The 25,726-nt window shown below is 29.4% G+C and overlaps 4 protein-coding genes across 5 annotated transcripts; all 4 read right to left on the reverse strand.

Annotated features, from left to right (window-relative positions):
• Positions 1–451: 451 nt before the first annotated feature.
• On the reverse strand, positions 452–1,963 carry LOC124935780 (mitochondrial outer membrane protein porin of 34 kDa-like). Its single transcript, XM_047476204.1, has 5 exons — positions 1,859–1,963; positions 1,693–1,760; positions 1,482–1,592; positions 1,307–1,393; positions 452–1,223 (listed from the first exon to the last, which is right to left on the reverse strand). The coding sequence occupies exons 1-5, from the start codon at positions 1,905–1,907 to the stop codon at positions 714–716; spliced, it is 825 nt and encodes a 274-aa protein (XP_047332160.1). The 5' UTR covers positions 1,908–1,963; the 3' UTR covers positions 452–713.
• A 5,559-nt stretch (positions 1,964–7,522) lies between these two features.
• Positions 7,523–8,489, reverse strand: LOC124934723 (60S ribosomal protein L23-like). The gene is made up of 4 exons (XM_047475234.1): positions 8,477–8,489; positions 8,104–8,388; positions 7,662–7,703; positions 7,523–7,569 (listed from the first exon to the last, which is right to left on the reverse strand). The coding sequence occupies exons 1-4, from the start codon at positions 8,487–8,489 to the stop codon at positions 7,523–7,525; spliced, it is 387 nt and encodes a 128-aa protein (XP_047331190.1).
• A 1,930-nt stretch (positions 8,490–10,419) lies between these two features.
• LOC124933573 (serine/threonine-protein kinase PBL34-like) lies at positions 10,420–16,979 on the reverse strand. 2 transcript variants are annotated; one of them, XM_047473993.1, is made up of 8 exons: positions 16,847–16,979; positions 16,491–16,596; positions 16,041–16,359; positions 14,130–14,473; positions 13,889–14,024; positions 12,346–12,482; positions 12,132–12,255; positions 10,420–11,145 (listed from the first exon to the last, which is right to left on the reverse strand). In XM_047473993.1, exons 3-8 carry the CDS (start codon positions 16,228–16,230, stop codon positions 10,631–10,633), a joined length of 1,446 nt encoding a protein of 481 aa, XP_047329949.1. In that variant the 5' UTR covers positions 16,231–16,359; positions 16,491–16,596; positions 16,847–16,979; the 3' UTR covers positions 10,420–10,630. The 2 variants fall into 2 exon arrangements, with proteins under 2 accessions (XP_047329949.1, XP_047329950.1); XM_047473994.1 differs by having other exon boundaries at positions 16,843–16,860.
• A 4,278-nt stretch (positions 16,980–21,257) lies between these two features.
• On the reverse strand, positions 21,258–23,934 carry LOC124936267 (homeobox-leucine zipper protein ATHB-20-like). Its single transcript, XM_047476750.1, has 2 exons — positions 23,189–23,934; positions 21,258–21,747 (listed from the first exon to the last, which is right to left on the reverse strand). Exons 1-2 carry the CDS (start codon positions 23,783–23,785, stop codon positions 21,373–21,375), a joined length of 972 nt encoding a protein of 323 aa, XP_047332706.1. The 5' UTR covers positions 23,786–23,934; the 3' UTR covers positions 21,258–21,372.
• Between the last annotated feature and the right edge of the window lie 1,792 nt (positions 23,935–25,726).

Here is a 25,726-nt window from a genome sequence, read left to right on the forward strand (position 1 = left end):
CTTAATTAATATTCATGAAAGGATTAAAAAGTAGGAATGACAAAGGCAGATTGAGGCGAAAAATGCATTTATCATCCTTTCCAAGGAATTATAATTAATATTACTAAGAATGATATTTTGTTCTATTTTTTCAAATGTCTTAAATATTGAATCAAATGATATTCAAACTCAATTTCAATCATATTAATATTCTATCAATTTGATAATATTTTTTATATACCCAGTCCTATACATCAAATAATTTATATTGTAAATTTATAAATTAAATAAAAATTAACTACAATGTAATAAAACTCAAGTAAATTTTCTTTAAATAAAAAATATATATTTTAATTTTAAATAAAACTCAAGTAAATTTTCTTTATATCTTGTTTAAAATTTGAATGTAACCCATAATAGAAAAAACTGTTTATGCTGAAAATCTGTCATAACTGAAAAATACAAGAAAAAATATAAAATTTTGGTCTTTTGGCATTACCAAAAAAACAGAAAGAACCAGCTACAAATATCCCAAAAAAAAAAAACTCATCCTCTGTTCAACAAGGAATATTCTAGAAGATTCTGACCTAAGGCAAACAAATTGCTCAGGTTAAAATGTAGAGAGTTATTATCATCACCCAAAACTAAAAACCAAATTTCAAATTCACCAGATCCATTGGTCTCATCTTATTACTACTACTCCAAAAACCGAAACACATACTCCCCATCCCCTTCTACGCCTTAAGAACCAAACCCAAACCAAACTTAGCATTCTTATCGATAGACTTAGTATCAACTTCTCCGGAAACAACGAAAAGTGACCTCGGCCTCCATTCATGCTGAATCAAAGCACTAGCCTTTCCAAAATTGTTAACCTTAGCCTTAACCGTAGTCAACCTATCCAAAGCATGTTGAGTACCAAAATTGAACACGTTCTCGTTAGTTGAGAAGATATGAGTCATCTCTGCTCCCACGCTGGTCAATGGACTAACCGTGTAATGATACGAAGCAGAAAGAGCATTGCCCTTGTCATTCAGAGTCAAGGATGTGATTAAATCAGCATTCGAGAAACTTATTCCACCGTTTAGTTTAGTTAGGTTTCCTTCCTTTGTATCGAAAGAAACATCAGTTCCTAGTGCAAGACCATGTGATCCAACAACACCAGAGAAGTTTACAATAGGGTTTGCTGTCAATCCGATACTTGAACTGATTCCAGCATAGTCATGTAGATATTGAACCTCCAACTGTGTCAAATGGAATTCAACATAAGAAAACTAGCACACCCAAAACCCTAAATCAAATATGGACATATCAAGTTGATGCATACCTTTCCAGATCTTTGATCAGGTACTCTGAAACTAAGGATTGTCTTCAACCTAGGAATAGGTTCATTAACTGTGATGGTTGTGAAAAGCTGGAACAATTCAGAAACACAAAGAGGTTACACAAGAAATGAAATGAACTGAAAGAGTGGGTAGAAATTGAAATGAAATGAAACTTACATTGGAGTTTGTGTCTACTTTGATATCTGTAGTAATATTCTTGTTCTTCAACTGAGTATTAACATCAGCTAAGAACAGTTCTCCTTTCTTTGTTCCAGATGCAGTAATAGCCTAGAATACATTGAAATGAAAACTTAAATCTATAAACCCAATTAAGAAGATGCAATTTTAATGGTTTCTTGAAGCATAAAAAAAGAGAAATGAAACTTACAACTCCGGTGGGAGAATAGGTGGTGACAGTGAACTTCTGATCGCTGTGGTAATCTCTGTAGAGAAGATCTGGGTGGAAGAAATCAAACAAGAAAAACGAGTTTAGATCGAAGAATTCACAGAGTGTTCTTGCAAGAAGAAGAAGATCAAGAAAGCGCGAAAGATACCTTTGGCCTTCTTGCCAATGTCAGAGTAAAGACCAGGACCTTTCGCCATTGATATGAATGAAAGCGAGATTGAAGAGAGAGAGAGAAAATGAAATGGGAGGGACGGCGGGGATTCTTATATCTCCTGAAAACCCTAGGGTTTGTCCTGATGCGGGTTTATTTTTACATTAATTTCAAAAAATATATTTATATAAATATTATAAGAAGTAAATTAGAAATATGGGTTAACTTTCTTTAACAAATAAAGCATCATTTTATAAAATTAAATATAATGTCAATTTTTTTTTTTTAATCAAATTATAAATTACAATATTAACAATGATTGAAACTTTTATGACTATTTAAGAAAATATATATTATATTAAAAACAAAATTTATTTTATTAAATATAAAAATATTTTAAATTTCAATTTTTGATGTAAAGGCATTCACTAAAGAGAGGAGCTTGTATGAGGAAATGAGTTTTTTTATTTAAATCTTGTTTGATAAATATTTTTAAAAATTAGTTTTTGAATTAAATTATTTAAATATTTTTATATTTTAATTATATTTTTATAGTTAATAAAGAATAATTTTAGTATTTAAATATATAAAATGAGGAATTAAATGATTATGGAGTTTTGGGATAAAAACTTTATAAAAAAACACATCAAAACGAGCCTAAAGAGTATATACAAATTGAAAATCAAATATTTTCATCATGATAATTGAAATGATAATTGAGTTATAGAATAAAATTCTGGAAAAAAAAAACATCAAAACGAGCCCTCGAGAGTATCAAAAGGAGCCCAAGAGCATGTACAAGTTGAAAATCAAATATTTTTGTCATCATATGAATATTATATAATTTCCTGGCGTTAACAGGCGCTGTCGTTAACGGCGTCTGGTGTGAACCCGGGCCGAAACCTGGATTCCGGATTCTCCCTCCCTCCGTCTCCTCCCCAGATTGATTTATTATTAAAATAATAATGCTGCAATCTGATTGGTCCGCCACAGGGGAACACAGCAATCGGTAGCAGAAGATCTGAGTTGATTATATATGGGTTTTATCTATACATTATATCTTACCGAAAATTTCGGTAGGCAAAAAATACATATATTTACTTTACATTGATTTCGGTATACCTTGATTTCAATATACCTTAATTTCAATATACAAAAAATACATACATTTACTTTACATTGATTTTGATATACCTTAATTTTGGTATAAAAAAATTCATACATTTATCCTACCTTTATTTCGGTATACCTTAATTTTGGTACGGTATCGGTATTATACCTTTATACCTAAAAACATATTAACTTAAAAAAAAAATCAATCTTTTTGGTAAGATTGTATAATTCTATTTTGATATTATTCAAAAATTATATTTCTATAATTATATTAATATTAAATTTATTTAATTATTTTCTTATAAGTATTATATATATATATATATATATATATATATATTATTTTAAATTATAAATACTATTTCGATATTTTGATATATCTCGATATACCAAAATTTTAAAAATTTCATACATTTACCGTACTAATATTTTCGGTATCGGTATTATACCTTACATTTTTTTTGGTATACCTTAAAATTCGATATTTTCGATATTGGTAATTTTTCTTATCCCTATATATATATAGCAAATTGTTTCTCTCCCCTCTGACATTCCCATCCTCATCCTTCTGCCCCACTCCTCACTCACTTTCCAAAATTACATATTTTTCCTACCACTTTTATATATTTACATTTCTTATTTTATTACTTTACTTATTTAATTTAATTATTATATTTTTCTTATTCATTAAATTTAATTAATTATTTTATAATATCTTTTTTTATTTAATATTCTTTATATCGGTTTTTCGAATATTTATTTTTATTTTCTTATTTCGGTTAAAATTTATTTTTTATTTAAAAAAATATAAATTCATTTGTGTTTTACGTTAAATCTTATTATGCAATGTTACCGTATATATTATTAAGTAAAATATTATATTTAATTTGATTAATTATTAATATATAATATTTTAAAGACTTTATATAGATAATTTTATTTATAAATAAAAAAAAATTGAATCATTTAATTATTTTTTTATAAGTATTTTAAATATATATATAATTAATATAATAAAATATTAAATATTTACATTTTATTAAATTAACACACTTTAATATTTTAAATAATTATAATATAAAAAAAATAATATTTGGTATTTTGTATTAAATAAATAAAATAGAAAAAATATATTAAAAAATAATTAATTATATTTAATGATAAAAAAACTTAATAATAAAATAAAATAAATAAAATAAGAAAAATAAATATATAATTGTATAGGAATAAATAAGTAATTTTGAGGGAAGGAATGAGTGGGATTTGAAGGTGGGATGTTAGAAGAGTGGGAAAAACCTAAAAACACCTCCCCATATATATATATATATTCAAATAAATCATTGAATATGAATTTGAAAAAAAAAAAAAAAATATATATATATATATATATATATATATATATATATGAGTAATGATAGGGGAACGAAACATAGTGAGAAGATAGAGAAAATTATTAATAAAAATAAAGAGAAAAATAAATATATATTGAGTCAGCTTGTACATAATTATTTCTCTCTCAATAATTTATTTTTTTTTATTGAAAAAAATAAAATTTATTTTCTTTTTATTGAAAAAAATAAAATTTATTTTCAATAATAAAAATTACTCAAATTAAAATAAATAATAATTAATTGTGTTATATTTAATTAAAAATATTTAATTGGATTAATTTACTATTTTATATTAATAAATTACACAATCTAATTAAAGTAACAAAAAAAACATGATCCAAAATATAAAATAAACTTTAAAAAAAACATGGTACAAAATGTATTATAACATGGGAAATTTGATGAAATGGCCCTCATAAGAGGTCTAATTCCAAAAAAGGCCCACGGTTAATAAAGTTGGCAAAAATGGCCTTTTTGCCATGTGAAAAGTCTGTAATACCCCTTGCGCCTGTTTTATCGCTCAATTACGAGAAATGTATTTCTCGCATTTGGTATTTCTCGCATTTGGTGCTCAATTACGAGAAATGTATTTCTCGCATTTGGTATTTCTCGCATTTGGTGCTCAATCACGAGAAATGTATTTCTCGCATTTGGTATTTCTCGCATTTGGTATTTCTCGCCTTTGGTATTTCTCGTCTTTGGTATTTCTCGCATTTGGTATATCTGAGTATATATATTGAGATTCGGACATTTCTCGCTAGGGTTTCGAATTGATCTACAATAAACTACGAAAGAACAATATCCAATAGAAGACGCGATCGCGATGCATTCATCTCTGGATATCAGATTAACACACATACATAACGACGACTCAAGACAAAACGCCTTATCATCGGAGGCTCCACTTGCCCCCGTCACCGTCGAACGCAATGTTCGCTCCGACCTCGACACCACACTTCCAAAGGCTTGTATGTATTCTCTAGCTAGATCTTGTTCTTTCAAATTATTAAATCTTTGAGATTGGGTCTTTCATCAAATATGCAGACTTGGCTAGATAGGTCAACTGGGTTTGAAGGAAATGGTTGGTATTATATGAGATTAGAAATTCGAATCCCTAAAGTTGGATCTTTTCTCTCTATGATTAATTGGGTTTTTTTCGTTTCTTCTTTAGTTCTAAGGGTTTTCATCTTATGTATACAGGATAAAATGAATCACCAAAGATGTTATAACAACAGACAAGGAACGAATCCGGGAGATACACTGCCGAAAAAGGTGGATGTAAGTATCGAGATGTTTCTTAGGTTACTGGTTGTTGGATTTCTACAAAAATAAATTTGATTGTCTTACATATACTTCAGATATTCATACTGTTGTGTTTTATTTGCCAATTAATCACAGGCCTACTGAAAATGTTGATCTTGATAATGTAGAACAAACTTCATTGAATACACAATTGTCATCTTCTAATATTGGATTTAGGCTTCTCCAAAAGATGGGTTGGAAAGGAAAAGGTCTTGGGAAGGATGAACAAGGTAAATAAACATCAGTTCTCCTATTGAAGTAGATTGATTATAATATGTTATAGCAAGGTTTTATGGGTGAACTGGCTCTCAACATAGACACTAGAATTGAACATTTCTTCAGGAACTTCATTGTTTGTGCATCTGTTATGTTTTCTCTATCAAATAATTGGGTAGTAAATTATTTTTTCGGTTTATATTAAGGAATAATTGAGCCAATAAGGTCTGGTATGCGGGATGCAAAATTGGGAGTTGGAAAACAGGAAGAGGATGATTTTTATACTGCTGAAGAAAATATCCAAATGAAGAAACTTGACGTGGAGTTAGAGGAGACAGAGGAGATTGCTAAGAAACGAGAGGTATGCTTTTTGCAGTTTGTATGTGTGCATACCCGGATAATTGGAGATTGATGCTTTTTTTTTTTACAAAACCAACATTTATTAGCAGAAGGCAGCACATATTTCTTTTATATGTGTGTCTTTTGAGGGGAATTGGTATCATCAAGTTTGGAAGGTCTTGAGAATTTCGTGCAGTTTTTATTACCAGGTTGCTTGCTTCTACTGCCAAGGTCCAAGATTCTACAAAACAGGCTAAGCCAAAAAGGGAGGCAATTGTTTTTCATTGTTACTTCTGTTGGGACTCTTGTCATTGTTGTTTCCTAATTAGGAAGTTTTTTATGTTGGCTAGATTTTAAACAGTAGCTCGACAAAGAAGAAGGCAAAGATTTCAATAGCTTCAGTTTTCGGGAATGATAGTGACGAAGAACAGTGAAAAATGTTTGTTGGGTTGAACCTGAATCTGTTTAAGTTTGTAAACTATTAATGTCTTTATGTCTCTCTTTTGCATCATCTTTAAGCAAACACTATGCCAGTTACAGTTTATTTATGGAGTTTTTACAGTCAGATTATTAAGTGAAAATTACAGTTTATTTGTGGAGTTTTACAGTTAGTTTCTATCCAAATATTTATTATTTTTTTTGCTAAACCCATTATGTTATTAAGACCGCAGGCTGAAAAATATCTGTTTTGAAATAATTTTATGAATATGAAAACCAAAAACAGATTATAATTGACAAATCGTTGTCTGGTTTCATTTTACGAGTACAAATTTATAAGCATTTTTCATCATAAAACATGCACAATCTCTTAAAGTGATAGCTAAAATATCCTCTATAAAAGATACAGATTTTTCTTTATTTCATGTCAATCCGACAGACTCATGCTTCAACAACTGGAATCATGTCAATAAGAGGCTAACTATGGAGAAATTAAGAAGCTAACTATGGGCCTTGATAAGAACACAAAAACTCCTTGCGGCTTTTGCTTTGTCCTGTAAGAATTGTTGACATTATATATGTTGGTATTAGATATAAACCCTTTAACCATCTACTTTATTTATTCCCCATTTTCTTGATTAGATATTTTACATATTTGAATAGCATGTTTGGTATGACCCAAAATTGAAAACACTCACATACATCAACATTCATAAATATGTTATGCGTATCACAAGAATTGAAAGGGTATATGATTCTAATCTCAGTTGTGAATCAAAAAACAAAATTGACAAGTTTTTACAAACAAAAGAGTCCCCCGACTTTATCAGACAATAGCATTGGCAGCACTTGCAATTCTGGGTCATAAATCAACACATTCCTTCCCAATTGGACCAGTAATGGTAGAACCTGGTTTTTTACCATTAAACAAATAATTGTGAGTGAATGAATGAGGCCTAAAGATGATATAGTAATTTAACACATTTTGAGCCTTTTTTTACCTTTCATTTCTCTCTTAGGATTCACTATCACACCAACATTATCTGCATAGTAACAACATATTTATCAACCAATATATTTACATATTACAATCAAAAAATTTCATATATAAAAAAGATCGAGAAGTAGGTAAGACTTATAACGCAAATAAGTGAGTATAGTGTTTCTAAATACATCATTCATCATACCATAAACTCTATTCATTATTCCTAATACTCTTTCTTTAATATCTTAGTGGGTATATACAATACCTAAATACCCTTGAAAACCAATACTAAAGAAAAACTATTTCTAAATCCTCAGCATAACAAATAAGGGATTGTATCAATCAGATCGTGAAAAGAGTGAGTTCTTGTCTAACTGTTCTAGTAAAGAATAACAAAAAAAATGGTTAAACAAGTAACAAGTTATAACACAAAACAAAATCAAAATATACTAAATCACCTTCAAAATACATGAACACTCCATCCTTTCGGCGCCAGGGCTTGCGTTGTCTAACAATGACAGCAAGCATGAACTTCTTTCTCAAATCAGGTTTCTCTTTCTTCACCGTCGCAATAACCATATCTCCCACACAAGTATACGACAATCGATTCAAACGACCCTTGATCCCCTTCACTGATATGATGTAGAGATTCTTCGCGCCGATATTGTCGTCACAATTGATCATAGCCGCCACAGGAAGACCCAGTGACATGCAGAACTTGTTTCCCGCCAATCCTCCGCGACCTAAAACGCTTTGTTTTTCAACATTGAATTACTATCAAGTATCAAGCATGTAGTTAACAGAGAATTGTATAGAAGATGAAACACTAACCTCGCTTCGACATTTTGGCAGCTTTAGAATACAAGGACAGTGTGAAATTAGGGTTTTAGAGTATTTATATGAGAACCCTAAATTTAGGGTTCGTGGCCGGATAATATTTACCAAATGAGAAAAATACTAAATGCGAGAAATACCAAATGCGAGAAATACATTTCTCGTAATTGAGTCTACTATCATTGTTAGAAACGCAAGCCCTGACACCGAAAGATGACTATTCCATTGTCATCTTGATCAAAGAAGGAAGAATGTTGTTAGAGGACACTCATGCCATATTGAGGGTGCCCTATTGTTTCTTGTGGATGGTCCATATCAGGAGCAGTCGACCCTCTAGCCAAATCTTCATATTTGATGAAAAAAAACCCAATCTCAAAGATCTAATAATTTGAAGAACAAGATCTAGCTAGAGAATACATACAAGACTTTGGAAGTGTGGTGTCGAGGTCGGAGCGAACATTGCGTTCGACGGTGACGGGGCAAGTGGAGCCTCCGATGATAAGGCGTTCTTGTCTTGAGTCGTCGTCATGTATGTGTGTTAATCTGATATATAGAGATGAATGCATCGTGATAACGTCCTCCATTGGAGATTGTTCTTTCGTAGTTTATTGTAGATCGATTCGAAACCCTAGCCATTTTCATATATTTTACAAATGTCCGAATCTCAATATATACTCAGATATATCAAATGCGAGAAATAGAAAATGCGAGAAATATCAAATGCGAGAAATACCAAATAGGAGAAATACCAAATGCGAGAAATACATTTCTCGTAATTGAGCCAAATGCGAGAAATACATTTCTCGTAATTGAGCCAAATGCGAGAAATACCAAATGCGAGAAATACATTTCTCGTAATTGAGCGGTAAAACAGGCGCGCGGGGGTATTACAGACTTTTTACATGGCAAAAAGGCCCTTTTTGCCAACTTTATCAAACGTGGGCCTTTTTTAGAATTAGACCTCTTATGAGGGCCATTTCATCAAATTTCCCTTATAACATCTACTTTTACAAAATCAAACAACATAATATAAAATTGTCTTTAATCATTTCATCGCAATAGTAGTTTTCACTAGTCTTCTATATCGTCAACATATTAACATCAAAAATTTTAAATTTACAAGACAAATTAGAAACAAAATATAATTTAGAATAAAAATAATATAATTTAATACTAAAAATAATTGTCTAAAATATAATAAATCAAACCTTTTTTCTAACCTTTGTAATTGATTTCTTCATAATTTGCTCAATAACATATTGTTTTCTTTTTGTGGGTGGACGACGTGACCTCGTAGTTTTATTGGAGAGTGTATTGTTTTTACACTAGATATTGTCACTCCTTTAAACTTTTCAACAATTAAGAGTTTAAAAAAGAGAATTAATTCAGTTGAGTAAAATGATTAATAATTTATTATTATTATTAATATATATTATTAAATTAATAGATGATATAATTAATTAATTGAATTTAAAAAAAATATATTTATAATAATAAAAATTAAAAAGATTAATTATTAAATATTTTTTAATAATAAAAATCAATTTTTTTTATTGAATGCGTTAATTAATTAAGACATATAAGTGAGGTCAACTACATGTGTTTCCAAACCAAAAAAGATAAATTATTAATTATGTTATTTTATCTAAATCAATTCTCCAATTAATAAAAAAAGGACCAATATGTCCAATCTACTGAAAATTTGAAAGAAAGATTCACACATGAATCCAATTCAAATCTAGAAAATATTTTCAAATTAGACTATAAATCATTGATTTAAAAACATATTTCCTGAAAGAAATCTATAGAACATATCTTATACTCTATTTTTTCAAATTCTAATCCAAAGAATAAAAAAGAAATATTATCCAAGTAAACACTATTTGAAAAAAGTGAAAAAAAAGTGCCCTAGTGAGTTAATATCTGAAAATACTAATCCTTTCTAAAAAAGAGAGAGTTTATAATGAGTTTAAATATGTGGCTGCAGCATTTGCACAGCTTAGTTTCTTCTCTATTTCAACTTTGGAAAGTCTATGTACCACAAAAGAGTCCTATTTATAAGAGGGTAACAATTTTTAACTTAAAAATGACAACAATATCCAAACTTCACATTAAAAAACATCTCCAGATTACTGACCAAACCTATCGAGATCAATTTTTACCACGTCTGGTGTTCGGAGTAGTCGCCATCGGTGACTGATTATTATTATGAAATGGTGATGCCTGTAAGCCATTTGCCAACGACGGGCTCCTGTTTGGCTGCCCATTCCTCGTTGGCGTCATTTTGTTGCTTCCATTTCTCGATTTGGTTCGATCCATCTGCATTGACTGAAAGGATGACGAAGATGAAGCCATGTCCCTCATGTTTGGTAATGGCTTAAGGGCCTCAACTACTTCGCTCATCAATGGTCTAGCTTTTGAATCGCGGTTAAGGCATTGGGAAGCTAGTTGAGCTGCTTTTTGGGCTCCTTTGATCGAGAAACGACCTTCCAGTCGTGGATCTATTAGCCTGTAGAATCTTCGCCGTTCTCCGAGATAGGGCCTTGCCCATTCTACCAGATTGTGTTCTCCATTTGGACGGGATTTATCCATGGATCTTCGTCCAGTCAACATTTCTAGAAGAACCACTCCGAAGCTGTAGACATCACTCTTTGATGTCAAATGTCCTGCAAAATTAGGGCATGTGGTATTAGTTATTATACACCCATGACTCTACACTTGATCTTAGCCAAAAAGATCGACAAAGATATTATACACAGACGACACCAATTATTAAAAGTTAACAAAACGGTGAACTTTTCATTAGAAAAGACAAAGATGGCCCCAATCAGGCGGGTACCCGATAGCCCAACAGAGTAATTCCTGCAATTTTTGGGTTCGGGGCAGAAATAGATCAAGACCAGACGAGACCCAAGACCTGCAGGTTAGACCCATGTGTATCCTAGACCTGATAGACTGGCATAAATATTGAACCTAAACTTAAAAAGAAGCAGGAAGCCTTTGATATAAATTTTGGTAGCACGTGAAATAAGAAAACTAAGATAAGAGTACTTCATATGGTTCTTTTATGAGATAGCAATTGGCGGCAATAGAAAGCGAACAATAGCGCGATTGCTATCTGCAGCCCCACCCAAGGACTAATTTATAGATAAGGATTGAATCTTGGCTTCTCATTTGGAAACCAAGTTCAACCTTTAGACAGCGTTCGTTAGGATTCGTTTCTAGATACAAAAACCAAACAAAACAAAATTTATAAGTCTATCTGAGACTAAGTTTAGTTTCCAAACATTCCTGTCTTTGAAAACAGATCCAAATCCATAAACAGAAACAATCCCTATCTGGAAAACCTTTTGTTTCTGTATCAGGATACAAATTAGAGTTTATGACCTGAATAATCATTATGGAATTCCCATAGTTTTATTCTTTTTCCAGAAAAGAAACAGCATAAGGAAACCAAGAGTGCATTTTTTTTAATTACCCAATGGAAATAGCTGTACAATAATTGAAATTTGGAATCTTCAATGAACTCAGATAATACCATTTTCAGGTGCCAAAACAAAAATAGACCATGATGATAATGAATCAAGAATTGAACAAAAACAATAGCTATCATGAGAAGCTTGGAACGTAATTGCTAAGTCGTAATGTTTACCTGTCATAACATATTCTGGAGCTGCATAACCATAGGTTCCCATTACTCGAGTAGAGACATGTGTTTTATCACCTTCTGGGCCATCTTTGGCGAGTCCGAAATCAGAAAGCTTTGAATTGTAGTCCTGAAAATAAAGGTTAACCATAAAAAATGAGCAGAAAGAACGAGATACAACTGGTTTCATCCAGATTCTTATGAATTCCAGCCCACTTACTGCATCTAGAAGAATGTTGGAGGTCTTAAAATCCCGATATATAACTGGTTTTTCAGCTTCTTCATGAAGAAAGGAAAGACCTTGTGCAGCTCCCAGAGCAATTTTCATTCTGATTGACCAAGGAAGAGGAAGAGATCCTGCCACGAGAAAAAATAAACAGTTTTCAGAGCAGAAATAGATCTCTATTTACATTTTACTGCCACTATCAGGATAATCGATTAAGCAGTTCGAGCATGCACTTTAGGTCATAAAAACGTCCGTAAAAATGGACCATGTCATGAAAACAATATTAATTTCATTTATTTATTTCAAAATTTTGGACACAAAAGTCCGTCCCTAAAGATAAAATATATCATCTTTATCATTCATTGCACATTTAAAAAACGATACAATGAGATGAGCATAAAGTGGAGCGGAGTTGGTGAATATTGTCTCTGCTTACGTGTCAAATAGCCAAAAAAATCATATCATCCCCACCTCATTCCCGTGAGGGATTTAATAAAACACATACCATACCACAACCAATTTATGAAACAGACAATGTTCCAATCTATAACAATTTGATAGAGTTCAAACTTCGGGGTCTAAACAATCCAAGAAGGAGGCGAGAAGCCTCATTAGAGAACATTATTCATTGCCTAGTTAAATACGACAAAGTAAGTCCCCTATTTATAACAGGATCATCTTAATCCTACTATAAATAACAATAATTATCTAATAAACATATTTATCCACAAAGAATTATTCTATTCTAATGAAGCTAATATTACGCCACGTGTCTTTGGCCATTCCAAACCCTAATATATATCTTGTATCACAATTGTAAACAAATCTTTACAACTCTATTCATAAAAGTATTTCAATTAAACACATCTAATATTTTCATATTAATCATGACCTAAATAAATTCAGGATGATTAATAGTAGATATATATAAATATAGTGGTAATGTTGCAAATACGTAGGTTATAATGACATGTCTTAATTCCATGTGTTCAGTAGTAATCAAAGGCGGGGTAAATACCATCCGCGGTTAACTCCTTTCAAATTTTCTGAAACCACCTCCATACCGGTAAAACCAAGGAGAGGAACCCAAATGGTGTGGTTTCGAGGAAAATTGAAATTGCCATCCTTAAGATAACATCAATGGAAACTTGTTTAAACAGAAGTAAGATGTTATGATAATTTGTAAGTTCACAAGCACATACATTTTAACCCTAATTTTCCAGTTACACGTAAAAAAAACATTTAATAAATTCACTTCATTTATTTTTAGAACCACCTTGGATCTCCTGCTATAGTTCTAGTCATCCTCTCCTCCTATCATAGTTCAACCTACATGCCACTAATATATTTAATTGGCTGGATAAGAAACATACTGGAATACTCAACCACAATAAGGTTTAAGTGGTTTCCTCAATTATAATGGCATTAAGGAAAGATTAATCATTAGCATCCAATTTTCTTTTAAATAGCGATACTAGACAGAAATAGAAACATGTTTTGATATAGAAACAAATCATTAATATTATAAGTTGCATACTTCTGAAGAGGTGGTTCTCCAAGCTTCCTCGAGGCATAAATTCATAGACAAGCATCCGTTGATCATCCTCTATACAATACCCAATTAACTTAACCAAGTTAGGATGGAGAAGGTCACCCAGATAATTCACTTCAGCCTGCAAAATTAAAGTAAAATGTAAGCTCTTCCAATCATTATCAAGTCCATATTAAGAAATAAAAAATAAAAATGTAGGAAAAGTTTTAGAGGGTTGTGCTCATACAAGCCACTCCTTATGACCCTGAAGCCCGTCATGATTCAGGGTTTTAACAGCAACAGTGATCCCAGCTCCTGGTCTCACAGGAGTTGTTCCAGTCTCATTAATCCAACCCTTGAAAACACAGCCAAATCCACCCTCGCCAAGAAGACTCTCAGGTCTGAAATTCCTTGTTGCTGACTTAAGCTCGTTGAAACAGAATCTCCTAAGGTGGGAGGAGATGTTCAATCCATCGTGAACATTAGACGTTGATGGGATACTTTCTGCATTGCTTGAGGTGGAAGAGGATACAACTGGAGCTACCGGTTGTTGGTCAATACTTGTATCGTTTGTAGATTTACTCTCTCCGACTAGACAAAAATAAATAAATAATAAAAAATCATATGCTAGATAACCTGAAATCAAAATATAGTTTCAACTGTTTAAATTCATTTTCTAAGGTAAAGAAGTGCCATCATTTCAGAATTATCAAAAATAGATTTATTTTCCCTTAATGATGCATCTCCATGTTACAACTATAAATGAATTGATTAAATGACAGGAGGAAATCACAAAAAGTTCAGGAGATATATGTCTTATTGTTTTTGATTCAACGTGTAATAATAAACAATATATTATAAAGATCGTAATATCTTGTTAGCAAATACAAATGAAGCAGATAAATGAAAGCACGATAAAAATCTAAATAAAACATAACATTTCAACGAGAAATTATAGTAAGATCCTAAACTGATCAATTTCTTCTAAATTAATCAATTCTTCAACTCTATCAGGCAGACAAGCAGACAACATGAATATCATTCAACAGAAGGAATATTTATCTTCTTGCTAGGAGGCAAATCTCAATGATATTCAGTAACTATCCTCTTGCATTTATTGTTAATATCATTGTGCTTATGAGTCCCTTAAGTAATCATATCCTTTTCTCGACAGTTAAGAAAACCTCCTTCTGACAATATGAAATATCACAAAAAGTAAACTTCAAAATTCTCTTGTCGTATTCATGAAAGTGTTTCCTATTTCTGACATGTAAACCTTCATGCTATAAAAATTCTTCTAGTAATCGCAACACTTGATATACCTTATTGATAATTAGCTGTATCAAGAGTATCCAACAATTTTGCATGAATGGAAAACTTCAAAATTCTCTTGTCGTATTCATGAAAGTATTTCCTATTTCTGACATGTAAAGCTTCATGCTATAAAAATTCTTCTAGTAATCGCAACACTTGATATACCTTATTGATAATTAGCTGTATCAAGAGTATCCACCAATTTTGCATGAATGGAAAACTTCAAAATTCTCTTGTCGTATTCATGAAAGTGTTTCCTATTTCTGACATGTAAAGCTTCATGCTATAAAAATTCTTCTAGTAATCGCAACACTTGCTATACCTTATTGATAAATAGCTGTATCAAGCATATCCACCAATTTTGCATGAATGGAAACAATAACATTGCTTTTAAATGCATATCTCAATGACTATTATTATTATTATTATTATGTTTTCGGCAACAATTTACAGATATGTTTTGTTTGAAATGGATCCCTGCACCAGCTATAATTCCCACAAAACATAAGGGCTAAGTCAAGAAAAGGACATAACGGTGTTAAGGAACCTTTGAAAGTACACGCTAACCTAAAATCTCAGTAACAATTATGACCTAATCTAACTAAAGAGAGACTTGTTTGAAAAATGAACTGATCTTATGAACAAAGACTGGTTGCATAAGGATCTTCAACAAAATTCAGAACTTCACAATCATAGACATGAAAAAATAGAAACAGATTGAAACAATTTTCCTTCCTATGAGAGTAACAAATATGCAAAATGTTAATAATAAATAACTGTTTCAGGAAATGATCACAGTGGGAGAAATCAATTGCAATTCCTCAAACATTCTATAAGAAAATACCAGATTGGACAATGCTACTGCTGTTGGAGCCATCAACTTTCCCCTTCGATGGCAGACATCGCTCAAATAGTCTGACTTTAATCCAACAACCCAACACTGATCCCTTGTTTTCATTCTTCTTCTTTTCGTTATTCTTCGATTTCTGAACTTCCCAAAGATCATCCTTAACAGCATCAGGACCCAGCACCATTTTCAACAACAGATGACTCAATCCTCCTAATTCCTAACCTAACCTAACCTACCATAGCATAGCACGCAGAGAAAACAAATTTAAAAAAAAAAACCCAAATGTTGGGGGGAATTATCACTCATCAACTACCTGAAAAGTGAAAACAGAAGATGAAATCAATCAGAATTCAGAACCCACAACAGTCCTGCAGTTTCCCAGCAACAAGATCAAATAAACATCAAATTAAATTCAAACGAGTAAAAAAAAAAAGAGAATTTTACCATCACATATAAACACGAGAAGCAGGTCCGAAGAATTCACGAAATGCTTGATTGTTTACAAATGATATCATATAAAAACGGTGAGAATCCATGCAAATGACAAACCCTGCGTCGAATAAACAATTGAAATCCTTAAAACCCTAAAATTATAAGAGCTGGGTGTGAAAAAGGTTCAGTTTAGAATACAGAAATCATAGTTTTTTACAGGTGAAAAAGTGAGAATGCAAGTAATGAAAGTGATTATGAATGGATTCATTAAAAAAACAATCTTTGAATGAAAGAAATAATGAAATCTAAGAACAATAACTGAGCTTTTTGAACTTTGGTTTGGTTTTTCAATACAAAATCTTACTTACTACTGTTTCTTCTTCCTTCCCCTTCTTTCTTTCTTTTCTTCACAGAAGACAGAGAAAATCTAGAGAGAGAAACGTGCGTTTTTGCGTGAAAAGTAGTGAGAGAAGAAGAAGGAATCGAAAATGAGATAATCGACAAAGAGAGAAATGTAATAACGACAGTACTGTGACTCAACTATATCCCCTTCTCAAATCTGATTGGCTATCATTTCTCTTTATCTACTGACGTGGAATTCGACGTCAGTGATATCCACTGCCCGTGACGGTCTACTTAGGGCTTGTTTGGATTAAAAGGTTTTTCTCATTATAATTTAGTTTAATTTTTCACATTTTTTCAATTATATTATTATTTTTTCCATTTTTAGTTCAAATATTATCTGTCTCTTTAGTAAAATTTAAATTTATCACAAATAAAATTACTATCACAAGAATTGGGTTCCAAACTAGGCCTTATAAACTATATATTTGACTTAAAGTCTACTTTTTTTTGTTTGTTGGTTTGATGTGGATTATTTTTCTTATTTCTTTATTTAAATTAGTAATTAAATATTTATTAAAAAGCATTTTGATTACTTTATTACAAAAAGAAAAATATTAAGTTATTTAAATAATTTAGTTGGAATTAAAGTTAAGTTATTTGATAAATAAATTTAAAAGATATTAATATATAATAATAATAAATACTTTTTAAAAAAAAATAGAGACTAACAAAAATTGAAGAAAATGGTTAGGAGTCTATTTTTGAAAAGGTGAAAAAAAAAATTAACATGTTTTGAGATGATTTTAAAATTGTGAAAAAAATTACAAAAGTATGACATAGATATTGTTAATAATATAATTGCACATCTTTATAAAAAAAACAACCAATGACTATTTTATTTTTTATACTATGATTTATTTTGTGTGGAAGATTAATTAAATATTTCATCTTTGTATTAATGAAAAAAGTTTATATGAATGAAAATAAAATATATATCTTTTTATCATCAATTAAACATTTAAATTATTAATTAAAATATTTTAAAATATTATATTCTCCTAATTTAGTCAAAGAATATTAAGTAATTTATATTTTTAATCAAATAACTTCTTTTTTAAAGTTAAGTTATTTTAAATATATATATATAAAACTACATCAAAACAAGCTATTAAATTTATAGATTTCTAAAATTTAAAAGGGAGTTAAAGTAAAAAAATATATATATGATTTATCATATATATGTGGCTTTAAAATTATAAAGTATTTTATCCCCTTCATTAATAATATTTATATTTTTTAATTGTGATTACAAAAATATTTTTAAACTTTTACTTTATTCACTTTATAATTATCTTAAGTTATCTAGAATTCATTCATGTGAGTAATTATTTATGTATTAATTTATTATAATAAACTCATATTATTAAAGTAGACAAGATTATTAAAATAGTGTGGAGTGGTGTTGTTTTGCAAGAGGATGATATTTTTTTATTAATAAAAAAGATTATTAATATAAGAATAAAATAATATTTTTTTTTGTAAATATATTTTAGTTTAGTATTTTAATTAATTAATTAAATTGATTAATGTAAAAATAAATGAAATGATGTTTGATTAAGAAAAAAAATCAACTAAATGACAATAATATTTTTTAAAAGAGCAAAATATCGGGTTCGATTCTCACTTAGATTACATAAACTTTAAAGGAAAACTCTTCAACATAACATCTCAAATAATAAGAATGATAAATTAATTTATTATAATAGAAATATGAAAAGTGATAAAATTCAAATAGTTTCTATAGACACCAAAATAATTCAAATATATATTTTTTACAATCAATATTTATAATTTTATAAAAGCATGACACTCACAAGTATAATCTCTAACCCATATTTTCTTATCAAAACTAGGATAATAATTCATATTAGGATTGGAACAAGATGACAAGAAAAAAAATAAGGTGCTGAAATGTTAAGGAAAAAAAATTCAATTGTGATTTGATTAGATATACAAAACAAATGTTAAGGAAAAAAAATCAATTGTGATTTGATTAGATATAAAAAAAATATATATATATATCTCCATCGGTTCAAAACTAAAAATAAATATATTAATTAATAGATTAATAAAAGGAGTATCTCAAACTAAAATGGTGGAAATGAAATAAATGAAAATTACTAATCCATGAACGAAGAAAAGTACTATGGATGATTAATTGGCAAAATAAATTTATTTTTATTTTTTAATTAATAGTTATATTTTATGTTTTATTAAATAAATAAATAAATATAATAAGTTTGAGTTTTTTTTAATAAAACTAACACAATTTAATTGGTTGATTGTTTGGTTATTATATATAGGGATCAAACTTTTTGGTATTATTATTATTATTTTTATATTTTGGGTGTCCGTGTTAGAGGGGCTAGGCGATCATCTAACTCGTCGTACACCAGATGAGATCCCATATGATGGATGGCTCTATGTGTCCCTTACAAGGAGGGAGTAACGATTAAAAAATATATATAAGGGCCAAAAGAAAGTGTACGAGTAGACGTCGCTTACTCACCAGAAAGAGTGAACTGAGGGTGAGAACAACGCGCCAACCCTTAGATACTCTTAGATAGTTCATTATTTTTATAAATTTTAACGAAACGAACATGTGAAAATTTGGTCATAACTATAGGAACAATAAAGACTTGCAACCAATCCTCTAATTGTACTAATACACATTTCGCTATCCCTTCGGACCCTTATGACCCTACTCAATTGGGGCCGTGAACGACCATTTTATTGGAATGGACCTAATTTAGAGTTTCAATTCGTTATACTTCTTAATAGAACAAGTCCTCCGCAAAAACGAATTTATTAACTATTTCACCTTGTTTCAAGTGCTTAAAAGTAAATATCTCATGAGTTGAATACAAATATTATTTTGTTATCCTTACTATTTTCTACTTGTATTTCTTTTTATTGTGTGTTGGTCCTTTCGCTGCTCGATTAAGTGTGAAGCTCGAGAATTCGCTCTTTCCCCCGGTTCCTGGTTAGTAATGAAAGGCCAAAATTTGACCGATTTCGACACAAATAATAATTCAGCCAAAGAATGATACATATATTGGATTTCAGATTCACATGATTTGAATCAATTTGACGAGATAACAGAATCTCGCGAACTCTATCAATCATATATATTTTTGTGAGGGGGTTGAGAGGGCAATCCGTCACAGGGATTCCATCTGTCCTTACATGCGCTTAACCTAGGGTACGCCATGAATGAATATAAAATTGTGATTATTTCCTAACACAAAAGCCATATTTAAGATACAAATCTAAAATAAAGTAATTATTAATAAGTATAAAATAATGATATAGCATAAGTGAACTAATTGTTTCCATCTTCAATCATTAATGAACAACATTTTCTCAATTTATTTTTTTTTATTAAAATTAATTTAATCTATTATGTTCACAAGTCAAATCAATCAAACCAATAAATACAGTGAATATGCATAATTATAAGCATAAAATGTTCAATCGAATCGATTTTTACTTAATTATTCACCGTAACAGTTGTGTGTAGATCTTTCAAAAATTAAACGGTCAATTCACAATTTTGTTAGTTTGAACGATTCAAACCTTCACCTTAAATATTTTATTGACAAAAATATTATTATGACACTATTTCCTATTATGTTTTTAGTTATCCATATTCTAATTAGGTTCGACAATTTATGACTCGACACGAAAATACGATCTGAACCGAACACAAAAATATGACCCGAGCTGAACACGAAAAAAAACAGATTAGGATCACGTATAGCTAAGTTCGGGTCGAAATCAGATCGACCTGTTTAACCGATTAATAAACATGTCAAAATTAAGTCGACTTTAAATGACCCAAAGTAGACCCGTCAACCCGTTAATATAGATATTTGTTTTTTTTGTTAGACTTTTGTATGTCATTTCCTATTCATTGACTCATTTTTTGGTATGTTTTTTAAAAATATATTTATGATTAAATTCATTATTCTTTTGTATTTATATTGATGTTATTTTAATCTAAAATTGAGATGTGATATTATTTATATCATTTTAAATCGAAATGAGTCAGGTTCAGGTCAATTACAAATAAACAGGTCAAGTTCAGTTTCGAGTTAGTATCGATCAACTACTGGATCAATGGCTGGCCTTAGGACTGCAAATGCGTTAATCTGCAAACCCGAATCCACCAACCAAAACTCGACCTAAAATGCCACACTTAACTTTAATTAACGAGATACATATGACCTTAGCTAATAGAATATTCCAACTTCATTGAATGCATTGTCTATACCAAATTATACACCATTTTTTAAACAAATACATAGAAAATTGACAAATAATAAAATTAAAAATGATAAAATCTTAATTTCTATCTTTTTGCTCATACATACATGCACATAAATCAATTCCTTAAATTTCCATATAATTTAATTCTAGAGTGAATTAAACCCACAAATACAAAACAAAAGCAAACTAGCATTTTTTTTTACGAAAAGAAAATATTCGATTATTGGTAAGGTTGTTGGTGTTGATCGGACCATGACCAAAAGCCACCGGTCTGATCACCGGCGTCATCGTCCGATCCACCAACCGCCAACATGTTGCAGAGGCCTAATTCCTCTTGATCATGATTAAGAACCATATTATTATGAAGAAATCTCTGCCGTTGGATGTGTCCGGCGCCGGCGCCGGAAACTGATGATGAATTGTGAAATATATTGATCATGTCCTCAGTTGTTGTTGTACCACCGCCGGCAATATTATTATTATTGCTAGATAAGCTGCATGAATATGATCCTTCTTGAGTTGTTTCTATATTGAGGTTGATATTGGGTCCCATTTCCATTATCCTTGGTGATTCTCTACCCTTTATAGCCAATAGCTGCACATCAAAATTAGCTTAATTTATTTGATAATTATAATCAATCAAAACTTAATTAATTAGGCCTTTTTGTACTATTTTTCTTTCTTAAGTTTTGATTAACCCTAAAAAATGACTGTCTTAAGTTGAAGGGGTGATTGTCATTAGTGTTACCATCATTACAAAAATATTCAAACTGGATTATTTTGATAACTAAGACCTTGGTTTCATCTTGGATTTTTTTTTTTTTTGAGTTTTAGGATTATGTTTATAGAAACTTAGTTGGTTAAAAAAATTAGGTTATTTTAGTTTTTAATTAATTTTTTTATTATTAAAATGTCCTTTTGGTATTTAAATTTTAATTTAATAAAAATAAAAATATTTTAATTAATAAAAACGAGTGATTTAATAGTTAAATAGTAGGAGAGTTTCTAAAAAAACAGAGTAAAATTAATATAAAAAAAAATCTTAAAAACTCACATCAAACAAGCTCTAAGAGTTTTTTATATTGGATTTTGTTTTTTTTTTAATTTTACCAAAACCCTAATATTTGTTGTCCTTTAACTTCATCAATTACATTACTTATTCATCTATCAAAATATCTTTATTTAATATATTTTCTCTCATCTATCTATTTAGAGATAAAATACTAATTAAAAAAACTATTTTTTTTTAAATTAAGTCAAACAAAGATTTACCCAATATTCAGATAAAATAAAAATAACACTATCAGATAAACGATTCATTTGAATAAGATAAGTAGAATTGGAATTGAAAATTATAATATTTTTTTTAATATATATTATCTATATTAATAAGATATTTGTTTAACGTAACCAATTAGAATAACTCAAATCTCAATAGTTTAGTTTTGTCTGGTTCTAAGTGAAAATTGAACTTGTCACCTCAAAATCATAAATATAGTATGTGCCGATGCGTTTTCTTTATAAAAATTCAACAATAATTTAACATTATTTAATTTTTTATTTCATCAATTATATCACTTCATTCATTAACAAAATACTAAAAATATCTTTAATTTTAAAAAATAAAAATTATTTTATTATTATATATACTCGTTAATATCCTTTAACCAAAAAATTAATATATATATATATATATATATATATATATATTCAAAATTAACATCAACATTATTTCAATTATTTGAATTTATTATAATAAACTCATTCGAACAAGTTTTGTTGTAAGTAAGAATTAAACTTGTTTATTCTCAATCACTTTGGTTATTTAAACTCAATAACTTTATGCTACTTTAGTTACTTAAACTTTCATGATTATATTGCATTCTTCACGAAAAAAAAAGAGTTTGACCTACTTAATATTCTTACAATTTAAACTAATCTATTATAAGGAATCTGTGTTCAAAGTTTTTCGAGTTGAATTAAGATCGGATTAGATTGAATTGGATTAAGAAAGAGTAATTAAAATTTCGGTGTACCTGAGCCTTAAGTTTGTTGTTTTGAGCAAGAAAGTTATCATTATCCGCTTTCAAAGTCTCCAATTTCCTCTTCAAAACATCATAATCCCTTTCCAACTTCTTAGTCTTCCATCTAGCTCTCCTATTCTGAAACCAAATAGCAATCTGTCTAGGTTGCAAACCCAAAGCCCTAGCCAATTGCATTTTCCTCTCCGGTTCCAACTTATTACCCACTTCAAAACTCTTCTCCAAAGCCTTCACCTGTTCCACCTTCAACCTTCTTATCATATTCTTCTTCTGCCCACCTCCTCCTCCACTCGATCCTTCTTCATCCCATAACTCTTGATCCTCATCATCATCTAATTCACCCTCCTTCGTTGTCATCCCCCCGCCGCCACCGCCGCCGCCGCCGGTGTTAAAATCATGATCGTACGATTTCAAGGGAGGTGGAAGGGAAAGAGAGTAGAAATCATGATGATGATGATGATCTTGATTATGATGATGATGATGATGGGGAAACAGGGGAGGAAGGGTGGCGGCGGCGGTGGAGTATTGGAGATCTGTGGGTTCTAATTGTTGGGATTGGAGAAGGAAATCGGTGGTGGAGAGAAACGCCATGGTTGAATTCCTTTCATATGATCTTCTTCATCATCTTCTTCAATTGGGTTTCCATAACTATTGATAGAAGGAAAGAAAGATAGTAGCTTTCAAGACTGGACTCTTGGAAGGGACGACAGCGAATAAGATGGGAAAGACAGAGAAGAAAGAGAGAGAGAAGAATATTATTTTATAAATTCAAATGGCGGTGTAATTTTATTACTACTTTATTAATTAATTAACCCACTATTATGAAAGGAAAATAAAAATTTGGACTTGTTTGGTTTGGAGTTATTAAATATTTGGGTTATTGAGTGAAATAACTTAAAGGGTATATTTAATGAAGAATATATATTTTATTAATTTTTAAAAAATTAATTTTTTTTGGAATATGAAAACTTAAAGAGTGTTAATACATTATTTTTATATAAAAAATAAAATATATTTAAATTGTCATAGATTGATTGTTAAAATAAAATAAAATATGATATTTTTTTTTATTTTGTTTAGGAAACATAAAGAGTTTTAATTCATAATCAAGTTTGATGTATGGTTTTAGATTATTTTGGGATTTTATGTTGTATTTTATAAAAGAACTAAAACGAACACTTTATAATATTTCTGCTTTAAAGTGTTTCGATCCAAATGAAATCGGTAATTTTTTTGGTATTTTAAGTCACTAAATTACTAATATTTAAAAATTAAAAAAATACAAAAAGACATTATTATATTATAATAATTTGATAAATTAAAAATTCAAATAACATATTTTTCATCTAAAGAATTTAATTTTTTTTACAAAATTTTAAAAAATTCTCAAAAAAAATAATATGAAACAAGCCCTACAAAACCAAATATCAAATGAGCCCTTTGAATCATTACATTTGTCATTTTCAAGGTTTGTCCAATCATTATGAGATTTCATGTGCAGAATATTAGAAAATTAATAGGATTAATCAGTAAATATTGTATTTTTAACTTAAAGCTCCAAAGGAGTTAGTTTGATGTATTTTTAGGGTTTAAAAAATATGGCTCAATTTGAAAAAGCTTAGATCCAAATTTAAAGTTGAGTTTGTGCAAAAATATAAATGTAAAATTTGTTTAGAAACATTATTTTTATATCTTACTTGATATCTAGATGAAATAATATTTTTAATTATTTATATATTAAAAAATTTAATAATATTTATTCAAATTCAAATTCAAATAAATTTTTAAGAATTTCCAGATAGGTTCGTCTTAAATAAAAAAAAAAGTTATTTAACTTTTTCTAAAGATAAATTATTATAATATATTTTATATTTAAAATTTAAATTTAATAAATTAAAATAAAAGTATTTTAATATTTGAATAATAAATTAAATAATTTACAGTTAGAATAACAATAATGACATAAAAAAAACCAAAATAATCATCAAACAAGCTCATCACATGAAAACTATTATAATTTATATTTTTTACTTAAAAAATCCAATTAAAATTTTCAAATAACCCAAAATCAAACAAGAACTTGAATTTGAGCAGTAATGTGGTGACAAGATAAAGAAAAAAAAGTCGTATAAACATATATTTATAAATATATATTATATATGATGATCATCACATGGGTTTGTTAGCTGGAAAATAAAGGGATTGAATATTTTAATAAATAAAATAAAATAAAATAATATAAAGACATGTTTACATATTCCACTCTACTACCTTCTTCCACATGTCTTCTTCATGTTCCCATGTGCTCTCTCTCTCTTCTGTCATTTACAGAAGCTATCAATGCGTTGACAATGGTCTCAAATTGACTTATATTCCATTTTCTAACCTAATTTATTACTATTTACTTTTAACATTATTCATATTTCTAAAAAAAACACATTTTTCAAATAAAAATAAATAATATAAGTCAATAACGCTTAAAGTTGAAGTGGGTAAGTTATAATGGTGGGAATCGAAGTAAGTTTCGACAAT

This window comes from Impatiens glandulifera, chromosome 4, assembly GCF_907164915.1.
Source record: "Impatiens glandulifera chromosome 4, dImpGla2.1, whole genome shotgun sequence".
In the NCBI taxonomy this organism is placed as follows: domain Eukaryota; kingdom Viridiplantae; phylum Streptophyta; class Magnoliopsida; order Ericales; family Balsaminaceae; genus Impatiens; species Impatiens glandulifera.